The 24,877-nt window shown below is 46.6% G+C and overlaps 1 protein-coding gene across 9 annotated transcripts in view; it reads left to right on the top strand.

The window, feature by feature from the left end:
- ABLIM2 (actin binding LIM protein family member 2) overlaps positions 1-24,877 on the top strand; it is a 145,314-nt gene that overhangs the window by 43,956 nt on the left and 76,481 nt on the right. For all 9 annotated transcript variants that reach the window (XM_054172294.1, XM_054172298.1, XM_054172293.1 and 6 more), the window contains exons 2-6: positions 1,455-1,598; positions 9,946-10,129; positions 16,039-16,154; positions 21,673-21,799; positions 24,705-24,798. In XM_054172294.1, the coding sequence (XP_054028269.1) occupies positions 1,455-1,598; positions 9,946-10,129; positions 16,039-16,154; positions 21,673-21,799; positions 24,705-24,798 (665 nt within the window). The remainder of the gene's footprint in view (positions 1-1,454; positions 1,599-9,945; positions 10,130-16,038; positions 16,155-21,672; positions 21,800-24,704; positions 24,799-24,877) is intronic.

Genomic DNA, 24,877 nt, shown 5'->3' with positions numbered 1-24,877 from the left:
TCTGGAGTTCATCCAGTCCAACCCCCCTGCTGGAGCAGGGTTTCCCAGAATAAACCACCCAGGAACACATCCGGGCAGGTTTTGAATGCCTGCAGAGGTGTAGACTCCACAACCATTCTGAGCAGCCTGTTCCTGTGCTCTGCCATCCTCAAAGTAGAGATTATTTTTCCTTGCATCCTGTGTCCAGTTTGTGTTCACTGCCCCTTGTCCTGCCCCTGGACACCACTAAGAAGTCTGTCCTCCTGACACTCACCCTTTAGCTATTGGCCAGCATTGATGAGATCCCTTCTAAGTCTGCTCCTCTCCAGGCTAACCAGCCCCGGCTCTCTCAGCCTTTCTTCACAAGGTGGATGCTGCAATCCCCTCAGCATCTTAGTGGCCCTCCACTGGACTCTCTCCAGTAGTTCCTTGTCCTTCTTGAACCCAAGAGCTCACTGCCTCTCTGTGTCATCCCTGACATTGCTGTTGTTTCCTGTCTTGGAATAAGCACAGCACATTGCAGAAGAATGTTCATTAAATTTTGTCATTTGCTTGACACCAGGACAAGTGCTCACTGTATTTTCCTGTTACTAGTTCTTCACACAAGGAGAAGGCCAAGTCTGTTGTGTTATAGTAGAGCCCCTTTATCACTAGCTGCCTTGATGTTTGCTCCCCAGACACCTAAGTACTCTGTAATAAAAAATTGATGCAAGCACTGCAGCAGAACTGCAAGAATAAGGTCACACCTCACCTGTTCCACAGCACACAGTGGGATGCCAGCTTGTGACATCAGCCCAATAAATGCAGTTTCTGATTTGCATCACAAGATGGCAGCAAGTTTTTAATTCCCTTAATATTTGACTTAGATAATCCTGATTCTCTGGAAATCCTGGGCTTTGTGCTAAGCAATGGCAGTCTTTTGCTTGGTGAGCAGAAGGACATGGTGTGTACAGAGCTCTCAAGCTTTTGGGACTATGAGCTCCCAACATCTACACAAGTGTGTTTCTATCTTGACATCAGTTCTAAAGGCTTTCACCTTGAGCTTTAAAGATCAGTAGCTCAGGGGGTTGTAGTCACTAAATCCCATTAAAGGTATTTTGGCTAAAACCAATAGCTTTAACCTATAGTCTTTGACTTCTTAAGGAGAAAATGTGACAAAGCATTTTGTGACAGCCAGACACAGGCTCTCAGGACTTGCTGATGTGAATCCTTTCCTCTCTCAGCAATGCTGAGTTATGACTGAAATGTTGCAGATGTGCACTTTCAAAGCTATGAAATTGGAAGCTTGGCTCAGCTCAGCTCCTTTAGCTAATCTTTTGTCCTGTACTGGCCAACACCAGAAGTTCAAACTGTTTTATCTGCTTGAACCTGTTTTCTCCCAGGTGGTAATTGTCATTATTTCAGGGTCTTACAGAAGATTCATCTGATGGCTTTTTTTTCCTTCAAATGCTTTCCTTTTTTGTTTTCTCTTGCAGTTTCACAATCACAGGCTGTGCACAGCCAACTGGAGAAGCCATCGAGTACTGCAATTCTCTGCCATAACTGTGGGGACCCATGCAAAGGAGAAGTTTTGAGAGTTCAGAACAAATATTTCCATATTAAGTGCTTTGTTTGCAAAGGTAAGTGTTTGTGGCAGCTGCTCCTGAGGAGCCATGGGCCTGTGACTTCATGGTCCTGTGACTTCATGGTCCTGCAAACCTCCCAAGCGTGTTTTGCAATCCAGCCCATGCCTGAAAGGATTTGCTGTGAGCTTTATGGCTACTTACTGCAAGATTATAAGCACCATAAATCCTGAAAGTAGAGTGGGTTTTGAATGGGTATAAACCTATGGAGTATATGCTGTGGAGCTGGGGCCTGAGGAAGGCCAGCTTGGGAGAAGCACAGTGGAACACACCCAGGGTTAGGAGAGAATTAATATTTACACAGAAATTATGGAATCATAGAATTCTTAGGGTTGGAAGGGACCTCAGGTATCATCCAGTTCCAACCCCCCCTGCCATGAGCAGGGTCACCTCACACTAGATCAAGTTACTCAGAGCTACATCCAGCCTGGCCTTAAGAACCTCCAGGGATGAGGCTTCCACCACCTCCCTGGGCAACCTGTGCCAGTCTCTCACCACCCTCACGGGGAAGAACTTCTTCCTAACATCCAATCTCAATCTACCCATTTCTAGTTTTGTACCATTGCCCCTAGTCCTATCATTACCTGACACTCTAAAAAGTCCCTCCCCAGCTTTCTTGTAGCCCCCTTCAGATACTGGAAGGCCACAATAAGGTCTCCATGGAGCCTTCTCTTCTCCAGACTGAATAGCCCAAACTCTCTCAATCTGTCCTCATAGAAGAGCAGCTCCAGCCCTCTGCTCATCCTCATGGCCCTTCTCTGGATGCCTTCCAGCACCTTCCTGTAATAGGGGCTCCAGAACTGGATGCAGTACTCCAGGTGGGGTCTCACCAGAGCAGAGCAGAGGGGGAGAATCGCCTCCTTTGCTAGATAATTCAGAGGTTATTCCTCTCTCAGCTTTCTAATGCATGCCCTGGATTGGGCCATGGCCATGTGTGTTCAGACTGTTGTGTGCTGGACTGTGATACTTAAATCCCAGGGTGACTCTCTGCTTTAACATTTTGGGGGGGAACTATTTGGTTCGCTCCAGGTTGGTGTCTGGTGATCCACTATTGACACATTGGCCTTGGTTCCCATGGTTGTGAATTCTCTCATTTTTTCTTGCTGCTGTAATGAAAGCCCCAAGGAGAAGGGCAAAAGGTGATGAAATATTGATGACACTATCAGACTGAAACAAACTGTGTTGTCTAGTTCATTCTGGAGATGTCTGTCAGGTCAGGACCGCTTCTCACACAGGGTATGGTGTTAGGCAAATTACAGCAGTGCAATTTAGTGATCCAGTAGAGGCATAGGCTAATGCAGAACTGTAGTCAGGAGAGATGTAGGTGGTGTGATTATATCATAGAATCAATAAGGTTGGAAAAGACCTCAGAGATCATCAAGTCCAACCTGTCACCCTACGCATCATGACTAACTAAACCATGGCTTCAAGTGCCACATCCAGTCCCTTTTTTAACACCTCCAGGGACAGTGACTCCACCACCTCCCTGGGCAGCACATTCCAATGGCCAATTACTCTCTCTGGGAAGAACTTTCTCCTCACCTGGAGCCTAAACTTCCCCTGGCACAACTTGAGACTGTGTCCTCTTGTTCTGGTGCTGGTTGCCTGGGAGAAGAGACCAACCCCCTCCTGGCTACAACCTCCCTTCAGGAGCCTCTTTAATCTTCCATAAAGGCACAAACACTCCTGAAAGAAGGGGATTTTTAAAGTGTGGGGTTTTTCTGTAATGTTCTGGCATTTCCAAAGTGGCATTAACCTATGTCCAGTAGAGTATCCAGGAAATCCTGGGACTGTGACTCAAAGCCCAGTGTTTCTAGGGTGTCTGGGTAATGCCATTCCTATAGCTTTCTATAGCAGCAGAAAGTACATTTTAGTATTTGACAGTCCCTCTAGCAGACCAAATGCTGGACAGCCTGTAGTGCATTTGCAGATCTACTTGCATGCAAAAATCCTGCAGCCTCTACCCTGGTAAAAAGGGAAAATCTATGCAACCCTGCAAAATAGCTGTTCTTTGTAGGAGACTGCTGCTCATGTCAGAAGACCCCTAAGTCACAGCTTTGCCCTTTACTGATTTGGCCTTTTAGTAAGCTTGCAGCCTGACCCACAGATCTAAAGTCCTAACCACTGTGCTATGGCAGCTTCACTATGTGTATGTCTATATTACCGTACCCTTAATGAGAATTCCCTGGACTGCTGCCTAGCTGTGCATGCAGCACATGCTGTCTTCCATGCCACCATGGCTTGCTTTGCCTCAGGAACTAAATTCCAATAAGTATTTATTTATTTATTTAATGGCCTCTAAACCTGCACACAATCGTGTGTCAGTCAGCACAACCTGCATTCGAATGTGGCGCATCTTGAAGTGTGGCTGGAAGGCTGTCTGGCAGCAAGGGACCTGGGGGTTCTAATCGACAGGCAACTGAATGTGAGCCAGCAGAGTGCCCAGGTGGCCAAGAAAGTCAATGGCATCCTGGCTTGTATCAGAAATGCTGTGCCCAGCAGGAGCAAGGAGGTGATTGTCCCCTTGTACTCAGCTCTGGTGAGGCCACACCTCGAGTATTGTGTCAGTTTTGGGCACCTCAATACAGGAGAGATGTGAAGGTGCTGGACTGAGTGAAGAGGAGAGCAAGGAAGCTGGGGGAAGGGCCTGGAGAATAAATCTTAAGAGGAGTGACTGAAGGAGCTGGGGATGGTTAGTTTGCCAAAGAGGAGGCTGAGGGGAGACCTCATTGCTCTCTACAACTACCTGAAAGGATGTTGTGGAGAGGCTGGTGCTGGTCTCTTCTCCCAGGTAATTAGTGATAGAACAAGAGGGAATGGCCTCAGGCTGCAACTGGGTAGGTTTAGACTGGACATTAGGAAGAAGTTTTTCCCAGCAAGAGTGGTCAGGGATTGGAATGTGCTGCCCAGGGAGGTGGTTGAGTCACCAAGCCTGGATGTGTTTAAAGGTGTTTTGGATGTGGTGGTTGGGGATATGGCTTAGGGGTGAACCTTGTAGAATAGGGTTCTGGGTTGGACTTGGTGATGCTGAGGGTCTTTTCTGACCTGAATGTTTCTGTGATTCAGCTTTGAGCTGGGCTGTGGTCCTAAGGGTCAGTGTGTGAGACAGTATTAATGGGAAGGACTAAGACAGAATATTGGGTGAAAAGGTTAAAAACATGAAGTAAGTTGGAAGTAAAAGTGATTTGTGAGATCAAATGCCCGTGCTAGGATATAAATATGCTGAAAGCTTGAGTGAGTAATGTGAGGGAGTGGCGCTTGAGCACAGCCGCGGGGTTTCACGTTTCGCAGCGCGAGTCACTTACGGGAAGTTCACTAGTAAGGTTTCTGAGTCCCAATTTATGGCCAGGCAGTAGTGGCTGATGGCATCTGTGGCATCTTAGGCACTGGGTATGAGCGTGGAGGCTCTTGTTCGTCAGGCACTCCAAGCAATGTGCCCATTGCTTCCTGAGTACCTCAGGAGTTTGCAGTCCCAGATCATATTAACTCCATATGACAGGAACTCAGGACAGACTGAGGGAGTTGGAGCTATTCAGTCTGGAGAAGAGAAGGCTCTGAGGAGACCTTATTGTGGCCTTCCAGTATCTGAAGGGGGCCTACAAGAAGGCTGGGGAGGGACTTCTTATGGTGTCAGGGAGTGATAGGACTGGGGGGAATGCGAAAAAAAAACCCAAAACCTAGAAATGGGCAGATTCAGATTGAATGTTAGGAAGAAGCCCTTCCCCATGAGGGTGATGAGACACTGGAACAGATTGCCCAGGGAGGTGGTAGAAGCCTCATCCCTGGAGGTTATTAGGGCCAGGCTGGATGTGGCTCTGAGCAGCCTGCTGTAGTGTGAGGTGTCCCTGGCCATGGCAGGAGGGTTGGAACTGGCTGATCCTTGAGGTCCCTTCCAACCCTAACAATTCCATGATTCTATAAAAAATGGGCTTCTGGTGCAGTGCTCAGAGAGCCTAGCTAAGACAATGTGGTAGTTTTGGGGCTGACTTACCAACGACACATTAACTTCAGATTTTATTTCACTGAAAAAAAAACTTAATAATGATAATAACCTCTTCCTCTTTCTTCCCTCTCTGCACCCGTGGGAGGTGCTCCCTATTGGGTAACGGTGAGGGAGTATCGCAGGACCTCTTGGGCCTGGCTAGGCCTAATGCCAGGAGGAGAAGTGGGGAGGGCAGTCTCAGACCTGGCCAGCCTGAGACTAGCCTAGCAGTTGGTGGGACAGAAAGAGCCCTGGGGGTTTTGGGTACACCCTCAGGTGGGGAGAAGGGAAGTGTTGGGAACCTTTGGGTGTAGCGTAAGGGACTCTGTACACTTTGGGATTCTTTGCCTCTATGCTTTGTCGATTTCTGTAAAACACCAATTGCTTTTCCATTTAAACTTCCCATCACTTTCCAGTCCATTTGTGTGAGTGTCATTCTTTTGCCCCTTTCAGGGGCGAGAGAGGGTCTGTCCAGCCTTAAACCAGAACGATGTGTTGGTGCGAAGATGCCTTTCGGCAGGGAGACTTTCTGTACCATGCTCTTTCCCTTGGGGACACAGCAGGGACACGGCCAGCATGCTGGAGTAGCTGGTGGGCGTTTTCATGCACTAAGGTGGTGTGAACCCTCTGTGGAGACCCAGAGAGAGCTGTTGCCTAAAATTCATCACTGGCACGGTGGTGTTGTTCCACCTCCCGCTTGCTTCAGCTCATTAACACCAGACCATCTGTGCCTAGTCGGAGCGAGCACTTCATCTGCAAACCTATAACTGACACCCAAGGCATCATTATGAAAAATCATCTGAAAAATATTGAGTCTTGTTGCTTTACAAGTTTGTTTGGGTGGTTTTTTTCTCTAGAAAAGAAGAGAGAAAGGAAGCTGTTGTAATTAATTTGGCAAATGACAGCAATATTTTGTCATAAGCACTTAAGGTACTATTAGGTTGAAGATGGTGTAAAGCACATTCCTCTGTTTCTTAAATATCTTGAGCATGCTTGTAAAGCTTAAATAACCAACTTGGTTCCTTAAAAGAATGAATCAATATAAACCAGACAACTTTTCCAGTTGTCCTGGGGGTTCTTTCAGTAGCTTGGAGCAGCCACACATGTAGCACTGTGAGGATTTCAGGGAATCATTCAGGTTGGAAAAGCCCTCCCAGTCCAGCCTCCTACCCAATACCTCCATGACCCCTGGACCATGTCACCCTTAACACTCTCCTGTAGGAGAGCTTTTGTAGGGCAGTAAGAGTGTCTGTAAGGTACTGGGAAATCCCACTTTCCAGCAGGAAAATGGAAATGCAGAAATGAATGGATGTGCAGCTCCTGTAAATTATAGGAGTCAAGTTACACAGTGCACAGGAAACTCCCCAAACTCCCCTTCATGTTAGTTAGTACACCTGAGTCATTAGTGCTCTGTGAGCCTGATAAGAGCATTCTGACTCTTTAGGGGTGTTCCTGCCCTGAAGTGTGTTCTCCTCAGAGACAGTGTGGGCATGATGGGCAGCCTGGCTGGGAGCTTTGTGTGGGTGTTCTCTGCCCTGTCTCCTTCATGGCTTTATCAAGGCTGCATATGCATGGTGCAGTGTGGTGAGAGGGATATGCTCTATCCCCACAGTATCTTTTCCACTCCAGTCTGGTTTAACTCTGGCTGGCCTGTCTACCCTCCTGCAGTTCCTGGCTGGGAGCTGGGAAGGGGAAGGTCTGCCCCAGATTTCCTGGGGCTGCATATTCCTATTTTTGTTTACCCAGGACTGTAACAAAGTGGGTGATATTCCAGGCCTTGAGATTATAGCTGCCAGTCAGATAGTACAGCTGAAATACTGTCAGTGACTGACAGGCTTGAGTGTCCTTGGTTTCACAAACATCTGCTTGGAAAGACTTAGACATAATCAGAGCTACCTGGGCAGTGAGTGCATTTTGTACCATCCATAGTTCCTCCTGTCTTGCTGGTGCTTTACCTATAGACAGAAATTTCAGATGTAAATTGTCCAAGGCTCTGGGTGACCTGATATTCAGCTGATATTCCCATGCAGACTTTGCATAGTCAGCAAATTTCCAGCTGGGGAAGACTTCCCCAAAACCTTCATGAAAAGCCTACTTGGAATCATAGAATCAGCCAGGTTGGAAAAGGCCTCAGAGATCATCAAGTCCAACCTATTACCTAATACCTAACCCCTCCTGACAACTAAACCATGGCTCCAAGTGCCACATCCAGTCCTTTTCTGAACACCTCCAGGGATGGTGACTCCACCACCTCCCTGGGCTGCACATTCCAATGGCCAATTACTTGGGCTCACCTGCAGCAGAACACATAACAGGAGTATCACAGTGACAGTTACCTTCTGGAAATGGGCTTAGACTGCTGCACATTAATTGCAAGTCAGACTGAGATGGAGTCAATGGAAGTTTGCCAGGTAATTGCTTTTGCTTCTCACAAGCACAGAGGCCAGGAGAAATCTTCCAGACTGAATCATGGGCTTTTGGAGAATGGGCATCAGTGCTGCATGCAGACATGTAATTTAGCTGCCAGATGAGAAGTATGTCAACAATATGCTACCTGTCCTTCTTGGGATCTTGAGTCAGTCACCAGCATCCATCTCAGAGACTATGGAAAGTGCTAGAAATGGACATCAAGTGCAAGGCTGAGGAAGAAAACCTCTATTAGCTGTGAGAAAGCTGAGATCTTGTTTTCTTCCTAACAGTGTTCTGAGGGAGTCTTTGTTGTTCTTTGATTTTTGAGGTCTTTGCCTCTCTCTCCTGTGTTTGTTTCATGCCTGGTTGCTTACAGTAGGCAATGAATGGGAGGGGGAAAAAACAGACTTTATACATACAGTTGCAGGTTAATAAGCAGAACACTTGATTGTCTGTCAGGCTGAAAGCAAAACTGGATGACAAGAAGACCAGGGCATTTTACTGTTAGCAACACAGCAAGTGTAGCATCCTCTGAGTCTCTCAGGACACAGCCCAAAGATGAATCTACGTTCAGCAGGCTCATTTGGCAGCGAGGAAAACAGAGCTGCATTTGCTATTGGTGCGGTGCAAATGGAACACTGATGACATACAACAGCAGGCTAGCAGGATGCTTAGAGTGCATTAATTAATTGCTATTGCTGCTATTTATTTTTACAGGCTGTAGGCAGTAAAGAATTATGGAGTTAGATTGACTGTGAAATCACACAGCGCAAATGACAGTGCCCCAGATGCTGCTACAGACACTGGGCTGGGGGGGAAAGCAGTCTGTTTGTAAGCAATTAGAGGAACCCCTCAGTGCTATGTGAGGTATGTTGGTGGCAGGTCACTGGAGACCATCCTAATGAGTGGAATTACTGAGCTGTCAGAGAAGCCATCCTGAGGTACCCTCCTCAGAATCACTGTGGCTGCCTTCCACCTCAAGTCCCACAGCACACCCAGTCACTGGCTTACTGCCCAATGCCTCAAGAAGAGGCAAACACACATTTATTAACTGCTTTAAATTTCCTCCTGCAGCCTGTTACTGTTCAGGGTAGAGCATTGCCTTGGTGTGCAGGGTAACACCAAGGCAAGCAGCTGAGTTACCCAGTGTTAGTCTCTTCATTATCACGAGTGCTGTGCTGGCAAAGCCTTTCTTGTTTCACTAAGATGAGCACCAGCAATGGCTGGAAACTGTTTCTGGGTTTTAAATAACTCTGCCTCCAGATGCTCCTTTTGGATGACAAGTGTTGGGTAGGAGTGGGTCTGTGACATAATTCTGATTTCCTGTCCTAGGAGAGGAAGATGTGGCGGTTGTCTCCAAATATACTCCATCTCTGGGGTCATTCCAAACCCACCTGGCTGCCATCCTGTGCACCCTGGTCTGGCAGGGGCATTGCACCAGAAGATCTCCAGAGGCCCCTTCCAACTTCGACCATTCTGTGATCTTGTTGATTTGTGGAAGTTTGCAGCAGTTGCCATGCACATCAGACCCCATGTTTAGAGGGAGCAGTATTTCAGTTGTGTCCAGGAGGAGTATCAGACAGTTGTAACCTGTCAGAGGCATTTCTTTGTACCATTGATGCTCTGGCTTTGGCAGGTTTATGTCCTTTATGCATTTCCTTTGTGCTGTTAATGGTGCTGGGTGTTAATGCCTCAAGACTTCATTCTCTGCACTGAGTTAAGATTTTTCCATGGAATAAACCCAAACTATGTACAAAACACATCACTGGTGTCATTTGCTATACAAATAGTGGGGTTTGGAGACACAACTGTTCTGTGGTCAGAAGCCCATATATTGAAGTGCTGAAATACTCCACGAAGAACCATTCTGATCATGGGTGAAAAATCAGATTCATCTCAGAGAGTGAGCTTTGCTTTTCCAGCTGTCTGAGTCTGCTTTTTCTCTTCCTGCAGCTTGTGGATGTGACCTGGCTCAAGGAGGATTCTTTGTGAGACAGGGAGACTACATTTGTACTTTGGACTACCAGAGACTCTATGGCACACGATGCTTCAGTTGTGATCAGTTCATTGAGGGAGAAGTGGTCTCAGCACTGGGCAAAACCTACCACCCAGACTGTTTTGTGTGTGCTGTCTGCAGGTATGTTTTCTACATGAACTTGTTTTGCATTTAAACACTGGATTTGCCTGGTCAGGTTGTGGATGTTCCCTCCCTGGAGGTGTTCAAGGCCAGGGTGGATGAGGCCTTGAGCAACCTGCGCTAGTGGGAGGTGTCCCTGCCCATGGCAGGGGGTTTGGAACTAGGTGATCTTTAAGATCCCTTCCAACCCAAACTATTCTATGTGAGATGCCAGATGTTTGAACTGGTAGCCTATAGAGGGTGAGCAGGGGGGTGGAGTTCTGTTATCTGCTTCTCCAACTGTAGCAGAATTTTCTCTTTTTTTTCCTTTCTTGTTGATTTGCTTTTGTTTTGTTTTGTTTTGAATGTTTTCCTGTTATCTGGGGAGTTGTGTGAGGTTTCCAAAGTACTTGAGAAACTGCCTCTGACTCTACTGTCAGACCTTTTGCCCCAAATGTTGCTCTTTTGTCCTTTGTTGACTGAAGTTACAAAGGAGTCCAACGCCAGAGGCTCTCTTTGGTGAGCCAAGTGGATACTGTGTTAATGGATTCAAACTGAAGTTTCCCAGTGCTGCTTCCCAGAAACTCCAACAGCCATTTAAAATGGGACAGAAAGGACTCACCAAGGCTTGCCTGCATGTTGGATTTCAGGAAGGATCTCCAACAGCTATGGCAGTCACAACTGACACAGAACTCAGGCTTTTTACCCACTCCAGCCCAGTGTAGCTCAGTGAGATCATTTCTCACATGGAGATGTGTGACCTGGGACCTGTGTTGGTGGAGATGGTTGCAGACTCTGCAGTAGGAGCAGTTGATGCCTGTTTGACCTGCATCTTCCTCCTCTTCTGGGGAAACACCACAAACATCTGCTGAAGACTTCAGGAAGAAACTTTAAGTCCACCAAACCTTTGGAGCAAATGAGAATGCTGTGATGATTTGCCTGGCTAAGCTGGAGCCTTTAGCAGCGCAGGAACAATAACCAAAGGGAAAGCACAATGGGACACTGATGAACCTTCTTGTAGATGTGCTGGGGCCTCATGCAGGTGACAGTGCTGCCCTAACCCAGCATGTTCCTGTCCCTGTGGCCATCTGCCAGTCAAATCTGCCCAGCTCATAGGGCTGCCAAGCTCAGATGTCCTCCTCTCCTGATGCACAAGTTGGATATGTGCCATGTAGAGCTGAATAACATGTGGAGTGGCACGAGGCAGTTACACAGCCTTCAAGGCATTGTGTGCCAAACACAGATCTAGAACTTCCCTCAGTCACTTGGTATTTCTATTGTCCTTCAAGAAGATGATTTGTTGTGGCCAGGAAGTTGAATATAAACATTCAGAAAGCTGAAAACTCTTTTTTAACAAAGGATTTTATGGTGGCTCTGATTTCACACAGACATCATTGCTCAAAAGTGTCCAGAGAAGGGCAGCAAAGCTGGGGAGGGGTTTGGAGAACAAGCCCTATGAGGAGAGGCTGAGGGAGCTGGGGTTGCTGAGCCTGGAGAAGAGGAGGCTCAGGGGAGGCCTTATTGCTCTCTACAACTACCTGAAGGGAGGTTGTAGCCAGGTGGGGGTTGGTCTCTTCTCCCAGGCAACCAGCACCACAACAAGAGGACACAGTCTCAAATTGTGCCAGGGGAGGTTCAGGCTGGATATTAGGAAGAAATTCTTCACAGAAAGAGAGATTGGCCATTGGAATGTGCTGCTCAGGGAGGTGGTGAAGTCACCATCACTGCAGGTGTTTAAAAAGAGACTGCATGAGGCACTTGGTGCCATGGTTTAGTTGATTAGTTGGTGTTGGGTGACAGGTTGGACTTGATGATCTCGAAGGTCTTCTCCAACCTGGTTAATTCTGTAAAAGAGAGAAACCTTCATCAGATAGCTTTGGAAAGCAAGAACATCTCCCTCAATATTTCAAGGCTGAAGCTGTCTATCTCCTTCAGCCCCTGCCCATGCATCCTGTCTTCCAGCTCTTGACCTAGCCACCTCCACTGGTCTCCCTGTGGTAACTCTTCCCCTAAAGAGCCCCAAATGGTCCATGCTGCTCCATGTGCAACCTCCCAAAAGATGAACAGAAGGGAAGATCACATCCCTGAGCCTGGGCTGATTACTCTGATGCAGCCCAGGATGCTCTTGGTCTTCTTTGCTGCAGGGACACTGTGACAGCCCTTGTTCACCAGCATCCCTGAAACTTTTTATGTCTTTCCAGCTGATTGACCCCCAAGGTGTACCAGTGCATGGAGTTATTCCTTTGCATGCACCCTTGCTGAAATTTGCTGAGACAGTAGATAGCAAGTAATGTCCACTTTGTATCATCAGCTTCCATCCCCTCAGTCAAATCCATCCACATGGACCATCCCTGGGGGATGTGATTGTACAAGATACAGGTTAGAAGAGAATTTGATCCTGGAGGTCCTTAGGTTACCCTCTGGCATTCCACCTGACCCTCTGTAAATGCACTCTGCTGCTGAAATGAAGAGCTCTGCTCTCCCCACAGCCCTGGCCATGTCCTCCTTTTCATTTTCTTAGATCAAATTTAGTTGACTCCTCAACCACAGAGTCAGAGCAGTGATTTAAAGCATAGGAGGCTCCACCTGCTCTGAAATGAAGTGAACATTTCTTTTTGGCCCAGAAAGCTCAAATAACCTGCCCACAGCTTGAATAACTTGCTCACAGATCCATAGGTTGTAGCATGGTACAGAGAAGGACAAGATCAGGCTGAGGGATTTGGGGCTTTTATAGCCTAGAGAAGAGCTGCCTGAGGGGGAAATCTCATCAATGCTGATCAATACTTCAAGGATGGGTGTTCAGAAGGTGGAGCCAAGCTTTTTTCAGTGGTGCCCTGTGGCAGGACAAGAGGTAATGGGCACAAACTGGAATTTAAACATGAGGAGGAACTTTACATTGATGGTGATGGAGCCCTGGAGCAGGCTGCTTAGAGAGGCTGTGGAGTCTCCATCTCTGAAGTCATGCCAAAGCCACCTGGATGCCATCCTGTGCAACCTACTCTAGGTGATCCTGCTGTGGCAGGGGGTTTGGACTCAGTGATCTCCAGAGGTCCCTTCCAAGCCCTGTCATTCTGTGATCTGTGACCAGGACCAGGCTTTGCAGCATCAGCACACCACACTTACCATCAAATCAGGCTGATGGTAGCTTGATGTTTTTACAACACACTTTTGTTGCTGAGCTCCAGTGGATTCTGGGTTTACAAATACTGCAGGCAGGCAGATAAAACAAAACTCATTGGGAAATGAATCACAGATGATGTACTGAAATCCTACAAGCCAGTTCAGAGAGCTGCTCTAAAGATGCTCTTAAGTCTCAGTTTAAAAATAGAGCATCCAACTGTGAAAGTCACACTGAATATTTTTTTAAGGGATAAGCAGCTGATTGAAGGCCATACCTAGCAATGTTCAGTGGGTGACTGGTGGTGAGATGTCACATTATGTGAAGACAATGCTGCTTTTAACCTACAATGCTATGTTTAGACCTGCTCACAAGTTACAGAGCTCAGAAGGTGGCACCTTGTGAATTGACTGTTACCATCACCTTCTGCTGTGCCTTCACTCATCCTCAGGCAGGGCTCCTTGTGAGAAGCAGAGGTCAGAGGCACAGAAATACTGTCAAATGTGTTGTGTACAAATTCTGGATCCCCAGTGAACAAGGTTGTGAAGCAACCTCTGAGACTTAATTATGGGTTTAGAAGAGCAGCAAGGAAATGTCTGCCTGTGCCTTTGGGCAGGCAACTTCCAAGGAGGATTTCCTCTTTGTTTTTTTTGGAGAGCGAGGTACCTTGCAGTCTTCATATGGGGGTGGTGGAAGTCACATCCCTGGAGACATTCAAGGTCGGTCTTGATGAGGCTCTGAGCAATCTGGTCTAGTTGGGGATGTCCCTGCTTACTGCAGGGGAATTGGAATAGATGACATTGAAAAGGGCCCTTCCAACCCAGTGCATCCTGTGATTTGATCTTGTAGATGTGGGAAACTTAACAGAGAACTGGAACTGTTGCTCTCTCCCATCTGAATGACAAGGCACTGAGATTTCTCACTAATCTCCTAGAAAGTGAAATAAGTAAGATACATTTATGGGCTAGGAAAGCCTCCACATGCCCTCCCCTCTAAGGAGGCTCTGTGGCAGGGACTGGTGCTTGTGAGCTTTGGCATGTTTTGTGGGTGTCACCTCTCTGGCTCTGTTGTGCCACAAGTCACTTAGTTTGTTCTTCTCTTCTCATTTTAACTTGTTTTACTCTCTCCCCACCTGAGGGTACACCCAGAACCCCCAGGACTCTTTCTTCCCCCTTTCCACTGTTAGGCTAATCTCAGCCGGCCAGATCTGAGATTGCCCTTCCCCCTTTTCCTCTTGGCATTAAGCCTAGCCAGGCCTAAAAGGCCTTGAGATAACTCCCCCTCCATTACCAGACAGGGAGCATCTCCCATGAGGGCAGGGAGGGAAGAAAGAGGAAGTGTAGGTCTTTGCAGGCGGTTTTATAGGGAGCAGGACATTATGGGAATGAAATACACAGCTTCCTGTGTCCACCCACTGGGCTGGACACCCGGGGCACCAAAGGTGTATTTTGTGTGGTAGCAGCAGACGGAACCCAGCCTAAACTACCCCAGCAGTAGAAAACTAGGGCAGCATTTGGGTTACATCACTCAATTTTTGAGACATTTTTTGGAAGTTCATCATGAATTTGATGAAAAGGTGAGCAGCAGAGTTCATTAGCAGACAGCCTGAGATGCAGCTATGCTTACACTCCACGTGCCCTCCTCCTTTTTCGGGTATTGCCTGTGATCCCAAATGGATGACAGTGTTGGACACTTACTTAGCTCCTTTGGAGTAGAGTTTAGTACCATTCTTTAGAGACAAAGGGCAGCACTGCTTTTGTTCTCCCTTTAAGTGATAAGAACTATTAAATGCTGCACAAATGTGGAATAAGGCACTCTTGGGCTAACAGCAAGGTGATGCTCGTGCTTCGCAAGAAGGATCAGTGCAGCTTTTATAGCGAGGACAGCCTCTCGGTATGAATTTGATAGCAGCATTTGTGGGGCAATGTCATGCAGAATTGTAATGAAAAGTTAATGAAATCATCTCATCAGATGGACTTCACCAGGAGCAGGAGGCCTGTGTTATGTTCGTGCCCCACTTAAGTCATACTTTGCTAGCTCGCTTGGGATTTAGTTGGACAGAAGCTTTGGGTGGAGTGAAATGTGTTCCTAAATCCTGCCCAGCCTTTGCTGCACCGTGAAGCAACGTGTCCATCTGGCCCTCTGGGAGAACAAACCTCAGTAGTTTCTGTGCCCAGGCAAAGCTCCCAGGGGAAAGTCTATTGTTTTAAGGGCATTGATAAAAAGGAAAGATTTAATTAAGGGTAAGGAGAGCTGTCGCTGAGTAGAGCAGAAGAGCAGTGTGGATGCTTTGGGTTTCTAACTGGGTTATCTTGTCTCCAGTGAGAGTTCACCAATGTTTCCTTTCTGTGCATATGGATTAAGAGGGGGGCTTTGATATGATCAAAGTTGGGAGGACAAGTGCTGGGTTTTTAATGTATGAAAGGCATCTCTCCCATGCAGTTTAACAACAATAAAGCAGCGGCATTTGCCTGTTCTTACAGCCTGTAATACCAGGTTTATTTTCAATATGTAACTGATCCTGCTAGTGATCAACCCATGTTGATGCCACATTTCTTAGATACAGCAGGATTTGTGTTTGGTTTTGTGTCTTTGGATGTTATTCTTTCCTAAGTAGCTGTAACATCTGCTTTTGCAGTTGTCTGCTATGTCCCTTCAGTACCTCTGAGTAGCTGAAAAATTGTCAATGAGAACGGGACAAAGCAGAGCAAAAGAAACCAGAAGAATAATAGTCAGCTCCTTTCTGGAAAGGTCTTTCATTTGGCAAAGGCCTGAGCCTCTAACCTGTTTGCTTTTGTTTGTCCTGCTGCAGGCTGCCTTTCCCTGCGGGGGACCGGGTGACGTTCAACGGGAAGGAATGCATCTGCCAGAAGTGCTCCCTGCCCCCTGCCAGCACCACTGGCTCTTTCCCTCTACAGAACCTGCGAAGTAAGGAGGCTTTCTGCTCTTCTCTGTTGGTGCTTCTTAGTCTGCACAGGCTTCAAGAACAATTTTTTACACCAATGCGTGTACCTGAAATTTCTGCCACTGGTGCTGTAAGGGCAGGGCAGGTCCAGCTACCACCGTTGAAGCGAGTCCAGAGGGCTGGAACACCTCTGCTGTGAGGATAGGCTGATCCCATAGATTGCTCTTCTTATGTATAAAAGGAATCCAGCCCACTTCAGGGAGAAAATTCTTCTCTTTTTTTCCCCCCTTCCCTGCACCCTGTCTCTTTTTGCAGAAGTTTTCACTAATTCCTTTCTCCATCTCCTGCAGTGGGAGATGCTGTGCCGATTCCTCTCTTGCTGTTCTCCTGTGGGAAGGGGATGGCCCTTTCAGCTGCTTTCTCATGTCATTTATTCCCAGAGATGGCTCATGCTAAGCCATCTTGCCTGGCTGCATTTGCAGATCCATATTTTAATGACCATTGTCTGTCTCTTTTTCTTATGGGAAGAATGGCTTTGACTTTAATAGACATTATTTGCCTGCTTGAGTAGTGACAGAGCAAGTTCATTTGATTATCTGTGCTGCAGAACCCTTCAATGTCTCCCTTTCTCTCTACACCCCCTGCCCTCATGCAGACTTTTTCTTGCCTTGTCCTTCTCCGGCTCTGTCAAGTTGGTGCACCAGGCTGCCCAGTGCACAGGGACCTGAGCCCTCAGCACCTCAAAGGCAAACAGCACTGCAAACATTTGTGGCAAAACTTGATCTTGGAAAGCAGAAGTATACCTTTTCTCCTGGTAAACTTTCAAGACTACACATTTAAACTGCAAATACAGGTCTGCTGTGACTCTCATTAGCAATGGGTGGAGGCTGTGCATAGGTTTCAGTGATTTAAGAGTGTTGTTCAAACTTGGATGGTATCAGCCACACTGGAGGCTGGACTTGTAAAGGGATTTGATCTCATCATCATCTGAGCCTGACCAGCTCTGCTTTTCAAACCATGCACTGCTGGGGGTGAGCTGACAGATAAATGATTTCTGCAAGGGCAAACTCAAGTGCACCTCTGGCCTGCAAGAAAAGTGTTGCCATGGAGTTGCCAGGATCCCAGATAAGTATCATCCTTACATAGGAGCTGTGGTGCCTATAGGACTCGGGAAATTCGATAGCAATTGTGGAATCCCTCCCTGGTGTGGGGCATAGAGCTTTGATGGGCTGAGCCACAAATGCATGGAGATGTCTGCATGTGTATGCAGCAGGATATGCAAGAGCCAGAGTGGCAATACACAGAAAATTAACACCACCACCTACAAAGATAATAAAGTCTTTGGGAAGCACTTGGGTTAGCAAGTGATATGTGAAAGAGCAATATACAATACCAGCTGTTTTCCAAGCCTCTTATCCTTAGGCTAGGAGCAGGATCCAGGACATCTTGGCTGAACTGGAAAGCTGAAAGCCTGGTGTGGCTGTCTGTAGCAAAGCAATAACTGTCATATCTTTGTTGAACAACAGTCTCCTTGGAAAAGAAATGAATGTTTTAAACAAACAATTCCTTTTATGAAAGAACAAAACATCTGATTTCCGGGAAGCTAAGGCGAGGAGCAGGTGATCTGCTGACCCACTATCACATAGGGCTTGCTTCTGCCTCAGAGCTGTTATTTGTTAGCTTAGCTTATTTATCTCTGACTTGAGTTCAAAAATGCTTTCAGGAGGTCTCTTGGGATTCACTGAGCTCCTAATATCACTGCCCCCTCTGACCAGCCTGGAGAAGAGGAGGCTCTGGGGAGACCTAATAGCAGCCTTCCAGTACCTGAGGGAGGCCTACAAGAGGGATGGAGAGAGACTGTTTGCAAAGGCCTGCAGTGATAGAACAAGGGCAATGGCTTCAAACTAGAGAAGGGCAGATTTAGACTGGATGTTAGGAACAAGTTCTTTACTAAGAGGGTGGTGGAGCACTGGAACAGGTTGCCCAGGGATGTGGTTGAGGCTCCATCCCTGGAGATATTCAAGGTGAGGCTCAACAACGCTCTGGGCAGCCTGATCTAGTTGAGGATGTCCCTGCTGACTGCAGGGAGGTCAGACTGGATGACCATTGGAGGTCCCTTCCAGCCTGGACCATTCTAGGATTCTATGACCAGTCCTTCTATTTTCATCCTCCCACTCTGTTTTTCACCTCCTTTTTGCCTTATATTTGAAAGCCAGGAAGAATGTCAAATACTTGCTTTTTGCCTGCCTCCTTGATGGTTTTGTTATTCTACCAACGCCTCCCTACCTGTTTTGTTCGCCTTGCAAAGCGCTGGCTGTGAAAACCTCTTGCGGCAGTGCCGATGCTGAAGGGTACTCAGGGAAGAGCATCAACATGTAGCAGCAAATTGATGTCTTCTGCAGAGTTATTGGTTGAAATTAGATGAGTCACCAAAGGATGCTGCATCCAAGGCAGGAAGGCAAGGACTTTGCCTCGGTAGGCACAGTTGGCATGGCAACCACAATATTTGTTTTTAATTATCTGGAACCTCACAGAGAAAACAGCAGTGGAGGCTAAGAAAGTGGCTCACTAAATGCTTTCTCCCTGCCCACCCAAGCTTAAACCAGGTGAAAGGTGAATGATCTCTGAGCACACAGTGTTGTATTAAGTTTGTCAGACCAGCCCTCAACCAGTGAGCTGAAATTAGATCACAGATAAACCCCCGGTGCTGGAGATCTCACCAGCAGATGTCTGGTTGCAGCTAAAGGACTGGTCCTGCAGAACAGTGCAGTGTTTATTCTCTTGTGGGACAAAATGCAGACACCCTCCAAATGTTCTCTTTTTTTATTAGCAGAACTCCAGTGCTCTGAGCTGTGCTGCACACACTTTTGTGCTGGGCTTGTTTCTACATATCAGTGCTCTCCAGTGTGCCCCTGGAGAGGCCTATTATTGCTCCCTTCATGCATTCCAAATCCACTAGAGGCAAATAAGAGCTGTCCTTTATTGTTGTGCACTCAGAAATGAAACATTTACCATTGCACTAACAGTGTCTCAGAAATGAAGAGAATCTTAGGAAGCTTTTCAAGAGGACTGTTTAAAAAGTGAATAGAATAGAATTAACCAGGTTGGAAAAGACCTTTGAGATCATCAAGTCCAACCTATCATCCAACATCATCTCATCAACTAAACCATGGCACCAAGCACCCCATCCAGTCTCTTTTTAAACACCTCCAGTGATAGTGACTACACTATCTCCCTGGGCAGCACATTCCAATGGCCAATCTCTCTTTCTGGGAAGAACTTCTTCCTAACATCCAACCTAAACCTCCCCTGGCACAGCTTGACGCTGTGTCCTCTTGTTCTGGTGCTGCTTGCCTGGGAGAAGAGACCAACCCCCACCTGGCTACAACCTCCCTTCAGGTAGTTGTAGAGAGCAATAAGGTCTCCCCTGAGCCTCCTCTTCTCCAGACTAAACACCCCCAGCTCCCTCAGCCTCTCCTCACAGGGCTGTGCTCCAAACCCCTCCCCAGCTTTGTTGCCCTTCTCTGGACACCTTCCAGCAACTCAACATCTTTCCTAAACCTTGTAATTAGAGCCTACGTCTGGAGTGCTTTCTTAATAACTAGCTAAATCTCTCTTTTTTTAGTGCTTTTGTGTGTTTTTTTCCTCATCTTTGCCAGACATTGTTGTGGTGTTTTGCCCTTCTGGCATCTCTAAATGACTCTCTTGTCTTATAGCAAATTGTTGGGGTACATGGAGAATGCCTGAATGAAAATCCCACACACATGGTTTCACATAAAATAGAGGATAAAATCTGGAGGATTAGAAGAGTTACTGAGATACTGAGATTACTGAGATTTCTTTCTGATACTCATCTTTATTTTGCCAATATTCTGATTATTTGAACATTTTGTAAGAAGATTATACATAAACCAGAACCTACAGAGTGAAGAGTGACCGAGAGCAGGACCCTGCAGGATATGAGAGGATTTATTTAGCATATAGTAAGCCAGATTCAAATCCCATGTCTGTGTAGCCTGTCTAAACTGGGTGCTCAAAAGTAGGCTGTTGGTGTGGAAACCAAGCACCCAAAAAAGTCTTGCTCTCAGTTAGTTTTTCTGGGGACTATGACTAGTTCACAGTACAGGTTGGGAGGTGATCTGCTGGAGCACAGCCCTGTGGTGAAGAACCTGGGAATCCTGGTGGGTAACAAGTGATCCATGGGACAGCAATGTGCCCTTGTGGCTAAGAAGGCCAATGGGATCCTGGGGTGCATTAAGAAGAGTGTGGCCAGCAGATCAAGTGAGGTTCTCCTCCCCCTCTGCCCTGATGAGACCTCAACTGGAATATTGCATCCAGCTCCGGGCTCCCCAGTTCAGGAGCGACAGGGATCTACTAGAGAGAGTCCAAGGGAGGGCTACGAGCATGATGAAGGGACTGCAGTACTGCCCTGTGAGGAAGAGCTGAGAGACCTGGGGCTAGTTAGTCTCGAGAGGAGAAGACTGAGAGGAGATCTAATAAATGTATATAAATATCTGAGGGCTGGACATCAGGAAGGAAGGGACAGGGACAGCCTCTGCTCACTTGTGCCCTGTGATAGGACAAGGAGCAATGGATATAAACTACAGCACAGGAGGTTCCACCTCAACATGAGGAAGAACTTTACTGTAAAGGGTCCCAGAGCCCTGGAGCAGGCTGCCTAGAGAGGTTGTGGAGTCTCCTTCTCTGGAGGCTTTCAAGACCTGTCTGGATGCATTCCTGTGTGACCTGTGCTAGATTCAACGGTCCTGCTCTGGACTTGAAAGTCTCCAGAGGTCCCTTCCAATCCCTAACATCCTGTGATCTAGCCTGTTTAACCAGCATAGCCTGGCCTATGCTATGCAGTATGACATGGTTTGCATTTAATTTTCATTGCTTTTTGGAGCCTCCTATCAATGCTAAATATCCAGCCAGCCATCACTTTTGCAGTGCTCAGGAATTTCTGTTGCTTCCTAAGAGATGGTGTAGTTGTCCTGGTTACAGAATGTCACATCAGAGTTGTAGGGTTAGAGAATGGCTGGACTGGGTTGTAAAGGTCTTTTCCAACTGAAGTGATCCCATGATTCTAATTTCAGCCTCTAGGGCTTTGTTTTCATGGTTGCAAAACACGTTTTGAGATACAACAGATGGGGGTTTTTTAAGACCTAGAAGGAAGTTTAATGTGGTGAACCAGTTCTTTGGTTTAGCCTTGTGGTGTTTTGGTCTCTCTCATTAATTTTATTGGGCTAATTTGAGATGCTTGAAAACTTAACCAGCAAAAGTTCCTGTCTTTTAAATACAATATAAATTGACAGGAATACAGCTTAAGGCACTAGGAAACATAAGTTTGGGCTTTCCCCCAAGCCCTTTTCATTTATTCATCTCTTTTAGCAGTGTCAAGGCAATACTTAGGGCAGCACCGCTTGCCATCATCTATCAGTGAGCTTTGGGGCCTGCACTAGGGCACTGCTGGCTCCTTATGCTACAGTTAACCATCTGAAGCCTGTGAATTCACTTTTACTGTTTTTTTTTTTTCTCTTGCAGATTGTGGGGGCTGTGGTTCAGAAATCAAAAATGGGCAGTCCTTGGTTGCCTTGGACAAACACTGGCATTTGGGCTGCTTCAAGTGCAATATATGCGGCAAGCTGCTGAACGCAGAGTACATCAGCAAGTAAGTTCATGGTGGGAGCATTTCCACTCGTTTTCAGCATTCTTTTAATACCAAGCAACTAATTTAGCACTGCATGTCCTTGAGTTTTTGTTTATGCATGTTTGGAGCTGAATGGAGCCGCTCTTCTCACTGGGACAGGACGAGGGGCAATGGACACAAACTGGAAGACAGGAGGTTCCATGTAAACAAAAGGAAAATATTCTTCATTTTGAGGGTGATGGAGCACTGGACCAGGCTGCCCAGAGAGGTGGTGGAGTCTCTTTCTCTGGAGGCTTTCAAAACCTGCCTGCATATGTTTCTGGGTGATTTCTCTAGTTGATCATGGTATAGCAGGGGAGTTGAACTACATGATCTTCAGAGATCCTTTCCAACCTCTACCATTCTGTGAGGCACACAGAAGATTAGAGGTTATTATCTAAATTGTACTAAAGGCAAGGAAAACAATCAAAGAGGAAAAGCAGAAGTCAGATTTGTCCATTTACCTGGAATGAGGCTTGCCAAGGTGCAGAAAGGCAGTGGCTGCAGTTTGCTTCGAAGCCCTGAAGACACACCCTCAGCTGTCTGTGTCTGACTCTGCTCTGTGCCATGCTGTGATGTGAACAAGCAGATATTCTCCTTCCCCTGTGATTCATATAAGCAGAAATGTTCTCTAGAAGCTCAGGATGGAGCTAGGCATCATGGTTTTGTGCTGCTCCAGCCCCTTGTGCAGTCAGTTTTGGACTGAAGGTGATGACAGCAATGAGAGGCAGCACAAAGCGTACACAGCCCAACTCCCATCAGTCTGGTGAGACACAGAGCTTTTACTGGCCAAGGCACCTGGGGTTCATTTCTGCTTAGGAGAAGCATGCAGATATGATGCTATTTTCTTAAAACAGCTGAGAATCTCAGTCACTTGTGCCCAGAGATGATGGATTTCAGTCAGTTGGGGTCCCATTGGCTTTCAACAATTATTTGGATCTGGATTAATACCAGTGCAACATTTCATTTCACAGCTTGCACTGGAGAAACAGTATTTATGAAAAGGGTGTTTGTATTATCTCAGATGCTGTGCTCCTCTGCTGTAGTTATGGTACAGTGCCTTTTTTTTCCCTCCCCTCCCTGCTATTTAATAATAAAACCTCCATAAATTTTAAAGATAGAGTTACCCTGCAATCCTCCTTTAAAAAAGAGAAAAGCTTAATGCCAAACAAAATAACTCAAGAGAAGAAACATCCTGGCTTCACTTAATTCAATTAATTATTGTGATAACTTATGGGTTAGTCTCTGAGCAGTCCAACTTGTGTGCTGTAAAATTAATCTGTATGTTTCCCCAGGGAAATGTCCAGTGAAATTCTGCCTCTGCTAGCAAATCTGTCTGATCAGTAAACATGTTGAACTATGGTAAACTGAGATGTTCAAGCAGGGGAAGAGTCTCCAGGTTTTCCTAGAGTGATTCATTTTCATCCATTGGTTTAATTGCCTGAGTGTAGAACTTGGTGTAGCGGTGCTTGAAATGTGAAGTGAACAAAGAGGTTTATTTCAGAGCAATAGCCCAAGTGTTCTGGTCCTGACTTTTTAGGGTAAAACTAAGATTTGTGGGTTTGTTCTTCATAGTCTTAAATTGTACCTTGTCCTCTATCACTTGTGGTGCTGAAAGAGCTTCCCATCATGCACGGGGGACTTGAATATCTCCCATGTGAAGAGAGACTGAGAGCCCTGGGGCTGTTTAGTCTTGAGAAGAGAAGACTGAGAGGGGATCTCATCAATGTGTATAAATATCTGAGGGGTGGGTGTCAAGTGGAGGGGGCCAGTCTCTTTTGGGTGGTGCATAATAATAAGACAAGGAACAACAGGTACAAGCTTGAACATAGAAAGTTTCACCTCAGCCTGTGGAGAAACTTCTTTACAGTGAGGGTGATGCAGTGAGGGTGAGGGTGAGCTTCGCCAGTGCTTGAGGAAGTGTTCTCCTGTAGGTGCAAAGCAGTGGCACTGTAGAAGGAGTGTTAGGAGGGAGGGGACAGGCTTGTCTCACTTGCTTTCTGTGATAGGACAAGGAGCAATGGATGTAAGCTGCAGCACAGGAGGTTCCACCTCAACACAAGGGGGAACTTCTTTACTGTAAGGGTCACAGAGCACTGGAGCAGGCTGCCCAGAGAGGTGATGGAGTCCCTTCTCTGGAGACTTTCAAAACCCACCTGGATGCATTCCTGTGCAGACTACCCTAAGTGATCCTGCTTTTAGCAGGAGGGTTGGACTCCATGATCTCTTGAGGTCCCTTCCAACCTCTAATGTACTGTGATGAACATACTGCCAGAGCTCCTCTGTCTCTCAGGTTGAGTTCCAAGAGTCATTACTGGTTTCAATGGAGCAGATTCCTGAGATGGCTCATCCATGACTGTCTTTAAGCAGGTCCAGTGAAGAATGTCCATGGACCAAAATGTTAATCAAAACTTGGTTTAGAGTTAAGATACTCACTTGAGACATTACTCTCTGCAGTGTAAGCTAAGAGATGAGGTTTGATCTATATATTAGGTGACACATGTATTGGATTGATTAGATGGTAAGAGGGAAAGAATAAAATGTTTTTCCAAGAGGGGGAAACGTGGAAGAAGCCAATGAGTAGCACTATGAAAACAAAGGGTGTGAGGATCTCAGTGGCTGAGTGTTGTGGCAAGGGGAGAGGCGATGGCCCAGTTCAGGGACAAAGCAGGAAAGTGGAATTGTGATAGACTCAGGAGGGCCTGAAGAGTTGTAATGCAATTGCAGAACTATGCAATCCTTTACAGAACTAATAAATTCCGGTATTTGAGAGGTGCCAGATCCCATAAGCACCCTATGAAGTGCTGAAGCATTAAGAAATCTTAGCTGCTTTGTAAACCTTCCAGCCTGTGTAAAGCTCTCTGTGTGGGCCGTTGTTCCTCCCCAGGGATGGAGTTCCGTACTGCGAGACCGACTACCACGCAAAGTTTGGCATCAGGTGTGACAACTGTGAAAAGTACATCACAGGAAGAGTGCTCGAGGTAAGGGGACCCTGCCTTCATGCATCTCCAAGTGTTCAAAGAGATTTGCTCTTTGGGCTGTAGCTGTGTGCTCAGAACC

This window comes from Dryobates pubescens, chromosome 23 (genome assembly GCF_014839835.1).
Source record: "Dryobates pubescens isolate bDryPub1 chromosome 23, bDryPub1.pri, whole genome shotgun sequence".
Taxonomy (NCBI): Eukaryota; Metazoa; Chordata; class Aves; order Piciformes; family Picidae; genus Dryobates; species Dryobates pubescens.
Note: the sequence above shows the minus strand (reverse complement) of the source record. Positions and strands in the feature narration are given on the sequence as shown.